Genomic DNA, 9,570 nt, shown 5'->3' with positions numbered 1-9,570 from the left:
AACTACCCAGATGCAATCCTGTACCCTGTGCTCTAGGATGACCTTGCTTGAGTAGGGAGGTTGGACCAGATGACCCACTGTGGTCCCTTCCAACCTGATCCATTCTGTGATTCTGTGAAAAGGCTGCAGCTGTACCTCTGAACAGGGCAGGAACCACCACAAAGCAGTGGTGTCCTGCAAATTTGTACTGGTGGTGGCTAGGGATAGTCACACAGCTCTGAGTTACTGACATTATTTGTTACATTGCAGTTATACACACAGACCAGGTCTTGGCTATGCTGGAAAAAAACCTCATGTATGAAATAACGTGTTGGACTGTTCTCTAACAATTAAAAATGTAGTTTATTTGCTCTATCACAGGACTAAAACTGGTGCCCTTGTTCCTTGCACTGCCCTTGTTTTTCTGAATGATGTATTGATTTGGGTGAATAGCATCTGGAACAGATGATGCGAGTACCCTTGGGTGGATGGCTTTCTTACTGACAAGGAGGGTACTCTTGCCAACTGGGAGATGGGAACGCACTTCCTCCTGAAAAACTGGTCGCAGTCAGCCTGAGCTGGGGCTTACTTGGTCCATCTGAAGTTACTGTCCGGCCTCACCACTGCCAACACACCATAGTGTGAGCAATGCAGTTTGCAGGAGAGAAGGAAGACCAGCTGTGTCCTGAGAGGAAGCATTAGTAGGAAAGGAAACAGTGAGCAACTGGTACTGGGAAAGCAGGAACTGCAGTTATTCTTTTGGCCAGGACCTCATGACTGCACACTTCAATACTGAGAATCATATTTCAACAGTATATATATTCTTTCCCCTCATCCCTTTCCCCTATCATGTCAAACAAACAATTCCTGCTGGTATCCAGACCAAAGCATTCACACTAGCATCAGCTTCAGGAAGCTTTGCAGCTAGACAGAATACAGTGGAGCTCTTACTATGGCCTTTCTTGCAATGTGGCATATCTAGATCTCTTTTTCAGTTCCTGATATTCACAAAAGGTGAGAATGTAATATCCTTGAGTTCTCTACCCTCCATCAACTTTAACAGAAGCTTTACTCTCTCCACAATGAAAGGGCACAGGTTAAGGAGAGGCTAGGCTCACCATCCTTTAGTCCCACCAAAGGATTTAAGAATTGGGTGTGCTATTTTCAAACTTCATAAGAAAATTGATTTTTCCATCCAAAAACCCTAAAAAGCTCTAGTTGCCATCACAGGATTTGTTTCACTGACTGAAGTGCAAGTAACAAACAATGAATACAATTAGGATGATCTCCTGACTTCATCTTCAGTCTGTCAATTGCTGAAATGATAACAAATCTAAGAGTAAACAAAACAGTAAATCTCTCCTGCTATTAAAGTTCTCATCTATTGATAAATCTACATAATCTTCCTTGCTCTAGGCAGCAATCTAGGCATTGCAGAAATATCCTCATAAAAATCTAAGGAGGAAAGGATTTTTCAAGGCATGTACTGCAGTCATTCAAAGTAGACTTACAGCAGCCAGCCATTATTTTTATTTTTTTAATACAAATTGAAAAGTAAGAAATTGGTAATTTAGGAAAACAACTTTTTATAGAGAAGTTTTAATAAAGAAGAACAATGTTAACTAAGCAAAATAAAACATATTTTCAAATTCTAACACCTGGTCTTAGTAAAATAGCAAGTGAAACATCAGCTCAAAAAAATTCTCAAAGAGAAGTAGTGCCTTAGAGAAAGACAATAATTCTTGAAATTACAGTCAGAAACATCAGCTGATGTTCATACACAACATCTTGTGTTCCAGGAATTTATTACTGTTTCAAGAGTCTGTAAAAACTTACGCCATTGAACCCACAGAGACAAATTCTCAGTTAACTTAAGCCTCAGTTATACTCAGCTCAGCAGAGCAACACTGATTTACTTCAAATGAGAGTTTACACATTGTAGTTTCAAATATTTCCCCTGATACAGAGTAGGCAAAGATACCCAATTCTGCTGTAGACTTATGAATTTGTATCTGGCCAGCTTTTTAACCCCATTTAAAAACACAGAGTAACCCTATAAATTCTTATGCATCTGCTACCAGAGGGGTCTAAGTTAAAAATCAATAAACTGAGCACAGAGAGCAACATTTGCAAGATAAAAGAAATATAACATAGGCATTAAAACCCAACCCAAGCCAAAAAAGCCAAGATGTGTCAGTTACTAAGTAGGGCAAGCTTACCTGTCAGTGCTTTTCCTCACACTGTGGTGGTTTGAATCATTTTGCAGTAAGCAAAATGACTCTAAAACAGAGATTAATGTAAAGGAACAGACAACTGAGCTAAAACACAATCTGGATGCAAGGTCTATATGAGCCAAGTTTACACCTTGCACTTCTGTAGGGGAGAACAACCTGTTTTGTCTGGGTAGCACTGACCACACTGTGGGTACTTGGCATGGTATAAGCTCAAGAAGCAAACACGAGAAATTCACTCCATATCCATTTATCTCTAAACCAAGTTCCTGCTGCCCTCCATGTTCACAATCAGGGCACTAATAAGCATCCCATGCCATCTTTCTCTCCCTTTTATAAAAAAATATTACTGCTTCTGTCAACAGTGACTTTCCCAGCAACTTGAATTAAATGCTTGTTGTTTCAGATACCAATTAAACCATATAAGATCTCTATTAAATTAATCAACAACAAAGTAATTCTCCCTGCCATGATGAGGAAGTTCCAAAGTTCTTAACTCAATAGAACCAAAATGTCTGGATTTCAAAAAACAGGAACTGATTCTTGCCCACTGTAAAAGCTGTTTTTCTTTTGGCCTCAGTCTTAATTCTGCCATGTACAACAGCTGAGGATATTTTGTGTGGTAACAGATTTACAGATTCAGTTTTCCCAGCTCTTCCTGGAACCTCCATGCTCCCTCCCACCAAATCTTTGTAGACACTGAGCCTGGTAAATGCTGGAGAACTGCAGTCAGGAATTTCATGTTGTTCAGGAATTACACTCACTGTATTCCCATGTTTTTCAAGACCCTAGTCCATCTGTATTGCATCTTATACACATATGGTGGGACCGTGAGACATAGCTGAGATCTGACTGGAAGACCTGTCCTGAATCACCATCGCTAAGGGAAAAGCCACCACACTGATCTTCTTTCTTTCCAGTTATTTATTTTATCCAGTAAATACTATGTTTCCCTGTTTTTAAAAGTTGTTTTATGAACATTTGGTTTGTGGTTTCCACATTCATGCTAAAACATAACATTTATGTTGCACATCTGTCTGCTAAAAGCTGCTTTTAAGAATAAAATTCCAGCTGTAAATGGATTCCATCAGCTAACCCCTTTCCCTGCACCAGTGTCTGGCATGATAGCCATGAAGCAGAGCTGTACAGAGCAGTACAACTGGAACACTGCACAACTACACAACAACCAGACAGATTGTAAGAGTGATAAATAAGGCTTCTAGCAGATGGAAGCTTTTTCCTACTTGCCATTTTGGGAAGTGTAAAAAGCACAGCAGCAAGACTTGGTTCAGCTGTCACTAACAACCTTTGAAAAAAGGTGCTTACAACCCCTGGGAAAAAGTCAGGGTGCTTAATGACCTTTTGCAAGTATGATTTATTGACATCCAACTAAATTGGTTACAGAGACAAAAATAATAAATCAAATTGAGCATCAAGGTGCTCCAACATAATAAATTTTTGGAGTAAGTGAAGCAAAAACCAGGAATGGTCCTGATTACAGAAAGATTTCCTAAAAATCTGAAAGTCAGTGATAATCTGAAAATCAGTGATCATTCTAATGTATAAGATATTCTGAAATCACTAATGCTCTATCAAAACAAACAACAAATTCAGCATTTAGCAGCTTTGTGTAATACGTCATACAGGTGGCATGTTTTTCCAATACTGGAACTAATAAAATACTGTTAACACAGATACAAGACTGCCTGATTCTTGAGAATACCAACCATCTCCAAGGTGTGGAGTTAAAGGAGTTCATCATCTCTTCTGGATCAACATCCCAAACATTTTCATAAGCTTTAATACAGTTTTGTTTTATACAACAAAACCACCAAATCCACAATTTATATAAAAAATTGAACAGTTTAAATAAATCTTTAACATATGGCAACTATTTATGTTGAAAATTTCTCTTATTGCTTTCAAAAGCTGCAGAAAGAACAGTATCTAAGAATGGAGGAGTACAATAATACATTTGGTGATAAGTTACAGTGTTTACTGAGTTTCAACAGATAATCAAGATAATGTGCAGTTTCTTATGAACCCACAGTTGCTGGAGTAAGTTGCATCCACCAGTAGCTAGAAAATAGAAAGAATGAATTAGTGAATACCGTGAATTTTATTTATAATAGGCATAATCCATGAATGAAAACACACTCAACCAAAAAAACCATTTTATTTTAATGTCACTCCTTTGCATAGCACCGTCTGATTCTAGCCCTTGCAAGATGTATTCAGATATGTGGAGAAGCTGGATATCATCCTTCTCTCTAGTATATATGCACTGTGGGTCAAGTTTTGCACTCCTCTTCACCTTGCCCCCTCTGAGCTGTATACCAAAAAAATGCTGTATTGAACTAAGTAAGATATGCCAAAAGTTTCCTGCTCTGCCAAGCTGGTCATTTGGAGAGACAACACAAGAGATTCACACAAAAGCAGATGCAAGGACACTAACTAGGAGTATGCTGAGCAGTATAGCTGCACTTTTCCCCAGCACACTACCCTTACCAAGTCTGATTCCAGAGTGCAAGTGGGAAAAAAGTCTTGTTCTCAGTCAAGGAAAAGATACAGAAGTAGGCCACAATGTTTATGGGGAGAGATTTTAACTATGGTTTGAGACATGATTTATCACTTAAAACCTTTTTAGAATGGACTGTTTTCCTATTCATCAGAGATTTGTTTAATAAAGAGAAAAACAGGACATTGAATAAGGACTTGAAGACACAAGGGACCACATAGAAAACCTAAACAGGATTGTAAACACCTGAGGGAAAGTAGGGGGCATGGAAAGGGGTGAGGTCTTTGTTAGGTTGGGGTTTCGGAAGGGGTTTGTTTGTTTGTTTTGAGACCAGCACTTGGCCTTTGTGCAACCTGAAAGCTGTCCCTGGTTGGGCCCTGGTTCTGGCTCCATGAATTGGTGTTCCTTTCTGCACAGTGATCTGGATTCAACACTAAACTAGCAGACAGTAAGAGGACTGCGTTTGCAACCACTACATCCTTTAGGAGCCAGGTTTTAAAAGAAAGCAGCAATCTTGTTTCTAGTCCTTCAAAGAAAACGGACTGGTGGAAGAACAGATCTCTGGGATGTTTCCTTTTCAGAATTTGGGTTGGTTTTGGTCTTCCTTCCAGGTATCTAGTTTTCTGAGCTCTTTATAAAGAATCTAAGTCCAGACTGCTAGATCTGTATTTTAAAAAGCATCTAAAAGAAGTAGATCAGTGCTGGAAAACTAACACATCAAGCATACCTTAGAGAACAGAGATTCAGAAAGGAATGCAATTATTTATGGTGCATTCCAGTTCCACCTGGTCTAAAGGGCACTTTATGCTACCTGGAGTCGCCTCCTGAACCAGTGATGCTGTTTCATAATTCCAAATTTACAAATCAGAAACTAAGCATCTACCCTGCAAATCTGGAAATAGAGCTGTGAGTTCCTGTTCCTATGAACACTATTTCCCTGGACTTTTTTTTCTTTCTATGCTTGGTAATTTGCAAACTGAGCCAGTGTTTTAACACTGAAAGGCCTGAACTGCTACATTACTTTGACATAAGTTTATAGTGAAGGTTTTACCTTATGAACAGACACACAAAGAAAGGAAGAGCTGGATGAATGCTTCTCAAACTGACCTCCAAGATCATATTAAGTGATGGTTATAAAGACATGAAATAAGAGAGCTATAACAGCAGGCAACGGCCATCAGGAAATTTTAAGACTGATCCATTGAACTAACACAGCTTGGGGATCACTTCTGTGTATGAAAAGCAGCAGTTAAGTTGCTTGGTGCATTCTTTTTACCATTCAGGGTAGAAATAGTGGGAAAGAAGTCTCCCAGTGTCAGTTATTAAAAACAACTTGCCTTAATTATATTGCAGAACACTAAAATAAATTTTGTACCCATCAACACAGCTGAAGTTTTGGGGAAGAAACTTATCAGAATTTGATATTTTACCAAGAATAACTTTATAGAATATATTACGGTTTGTGAATGATGAATATATTTTTATGCAGAAATACACAGAAGTAACATCAAGACAATTTCCTTCCACTTCTTAATATACAGTTTTTAGAAGTTTAGTAACTGAACCCAATTATTTAATAAAAAAGTAAGCAGGGAAAATTATACCGCTGCTGGAAACGCAGGGTCAGAGGATCATTCACAAGTGGTTACATCGTGCTTGCAGGTGTGTATTAGAGATTTTTAAAAGGATCTATTACTTGTTCAATGATTTTGCTTCATGCATTTAAGAAATGCCCTAGATTATTCTCAGGCATTGTTTTTCTGAGGATGATATTAAAATTCTTCAGTTTACCTTCTTGATATGGAAATTTTGATAAAGAAAATTTTATATAAGGCACTCCTCAGCCCAACGTTTCTTGTGATCAATCCCATGTATTTTAGACAGTTTAGATTGTAAGACACAAGGCAACACTTCCAATCTGATTTCTCAAAAATCATGAATCAAATAATGAGATTTGTTCTGTTTAACACCTGCTGCTTTTAATGCATTACAACTTTTAACTTTGCCTTTTGGCCTCTAATTCTTTAATTTTAGATGCTATCAAATATTAGGTCATATGACAAAGTATGGGGGAATCCTCTCCAGAAAGAGAATATACAAACCCAACAATATATTCAGATATATAACTGATATATATGCAGATCAGTCAGTATCACAGTAGTTGTCAAATATGACAATGAGCAAGCTTAATATATCCTCCATTAATTTTGCTCCTTTGCCTAGAAGCTTTTTTTTATTTCCGCTACCCTCTTTTGTTGTTAAATGAATGTTATTTTTAGTATAAATGGTAATTACCAACAGCAAAGATAACTACAATTAACCCCTCCATTCGGTGCCAAGTTTTCACAGTTAATACAAGGATAAAATACAGGAAGGGAACAAGTTATGACAAGAACCTCATTTTCCTTGAAAAGCCAAACAGCCCCCAAAGGTTAAGATTTCCTTTGGAATCAAAGCTCAGATTTTGTCTTCATATAAATGTGAACCTTGCCTTGTTGTAAGCTGTTGGCATGGTAGTCAAGTCTTAAAAAGACATATTAAATATAAATAATTATGCTAACTTCTTTGGTAATAAATTACAGAAATTATAGTGAGGCAGAGTTCCTGGGCAAAGTGAAAAATAGTGAAAAAGCATTCATCTGCCTCTGAGACTATGAGGCTTCAAGGTAACAGAAAGAAAATTCAAATATACATCTAATCTGACATGACAGATTTTGTTTAAAATGGAAAACCTTCATAGTATTTCCTTCGTGTTACATATACTACATGGATCCATTTTTAATGGGTTTTCTCTAGGTCAATGCAGCACAGTTGCAGTAAAGTGCAAGCTTTTCTAAGCTACTAGTCTGTCCATCTAGGAATCTACCTTATCCCTGCCACATCTAATTGTTCCAGTCATAAGCCAGTTTAACATGCCAGCTTTTGTATTTGTTTCATGCCATTACAGTGGCATGGAAGAAAAATAAAAGGGGGTGGTGACAGGATATAGACCTATCACATGGAAACTGCATGGTTGCCAGAGTCACAGACACACAGAATAGACTTCAAGAATCATGGATCAGGTTTGAGTTGCAGATAGGTAGGAATGCAAATTATTCTGTTAATGGCTGTGACATCGTGATTTCATGGAAAAAAACCAAAAAATACTGCCCATCTCTATAATATTCATTCAAAAGTGCTACATTTTTTTCCTGCTCAATTTCTGACCTATGGTTTAGTAGCTTCACAAATCAAGCCATACATATAAAATTATAGGAAAGGGATGCAATTGATTTAGTGCAAGACACTTCAATATTTATCTGAAAATAACAAACAAACAGAGGAAGATCAAAGACTCCATACACTTCTCCATAAGGCAGATGGTAGTTTTTTAAATATAAGATCTAAAATATGTTGTTTATTTCTTAAGAGGTAGAAAATATCAAAATACTAGGAAAAAATTTCTAGCTTAAAACAATCAGTTTGCTTACTTTTTAAAAAGTCTTACTGTTGCAATTTTTAGGTTAATAAAAACAAATGAAGCTATGGAAGCACAGGATTTCGTGCTCTGTATAGATTTCACTTACTGGAAAGAGAGAGAGCTTCTGCATCTACTCAGTGCTCAAGCATTATATACAATAATCTCCTCCTCTTGCCCTGTTAGGGGCTATAAATTTGAAGTGGAAATTTTTCCCAGTGGAAAATTTTGGCGATTCCTGAATTTCTAGCACTACATTTAACCTGGTACAATTTATGTATAAGGCAGTAGAACCACCGACACAAGCTCAGAACTACCTCTTCCGTAATACTAAGAAGAAAGTTATTAGAAACAAAAGCTTATTTAAATCTTTTCTACAGGCAGCAAAAGATCATACTCAGATTCCAGCACCAGCTAGTAATCTTGTTTTAGCAATTTATACCTGCCCAGAGACAGCTGAACTACTCATTGCACTGTGGAATCCAAACTACAGTTTGAGTTACTAAGGCTTGCACTCCGATTCCTCAGCTAGGAGATGCTGATGCTACTGCCTCCAATGCAATTTAATAAGGCATAAGTTAACTCACAGCTGATGTTATTACACATTGAAAAAGTAGTGTAAAAGCTCCTCTTTTCCCTCTCACCGTTTACATTCAGGACTATTTATTAAATATTTTATAAAAAGAAGTTAGGGTATTTATACATTCAAACAATCATTGCAATAGTCGAGTAAAGGAAACCAATTATGAGATTCTAACTTAAGCATGATTTTGCAGATATGCACATTTGCACACATACACACACCCCACACATATACTATGTGTGTGTGTGTATATATATATATATGTGTATATATAGATATATATAGTTCTATTTTACATATATGTCTTTTGAATCAGATCCAAGAATACAGCACAGAATATCTTCACTTAGCTCCTCTTTCACCAGAGGACAGGATTGTCCAGTTTGGAAAAACCAGGTTCTTTTCTAAGGTCCATGTAGGTTCCATTGCTCACCCAGGAGTCATCATTGGATTTCCTGTCAAAGGTTAAATAAATGTCTTAAAAGTAAAGCTTATATTTTCCATATATATGCTGTGTAATGTAGTGTAGTACTATGCACAGATACCCAATCCAGCCCATGAAACAGGTGCAGTGCAACTCATTACAGCCTGCAAACAAGCCAATATAGCATGAAGAGTCGAACAGGTATGTCTGCACATTGAGAGATGCATCTCAATAACCCACTATTCACTTTCACTGTCATATGTCTGTGCTTGGCACTTAAAACTACAGCCCGGGTTTATTTCATGGTCTCAAAAGCAGCTTTGAGGGGAAACTTGACTTCTACCTGTCCAAAGATGGCTCACCATGTTTATTGCATAA

General features: G+C 37.4%; 1 protein-coding gene across 4 annotated transcripts in view; it reads right to left on the bottom strand.

The window, feature by feature from the left end:
- Positions 1–1,559: 1,559 nt before the first annotated feature.
- Positions 1,560–9,570, bottom strand: part of OSBPL3 (oxysterol binding protein like 3) — a 94,068-nt gene continuing 86,057 nt past the window's right edge. For all 4 annotated transcript variants that reach the window (XM_032704485.1, XM_032704476.1, XM_032704470.1 and 1 more), the window contains one exon: positions 1,560–9,223. In XM_032704485.1, the coding sequence (XP_032560376.1) occupies positions 9,127–9,223 (97 nt within the window). In that variant the 3' untranslated portion in view covers positions 1,560–9,126. The remainder of the gene's footprint in view (positions 9,224–9,570) is intronic.

Source organism: Chiroxiphia lanceolata, chromosome 1 (genome assembly GCF_009829145.1).
Source record: "Chiroxiphia lanceolata isolate bChiLan1 chromosome 1, bChiLan1.pri, whole genome shotgun sequence".
Lineage (NCBI taxonomy): Eukaryota > Metazoa > Chordata > Aves > Passeriformes > Pipridae > Chiroxiphia > Chiroxiphia lanceolata.
Note: the sequence above shows the minus strand (reverse complement) of the source record. Positions and strands in the feature narration are given on the sequence as shown.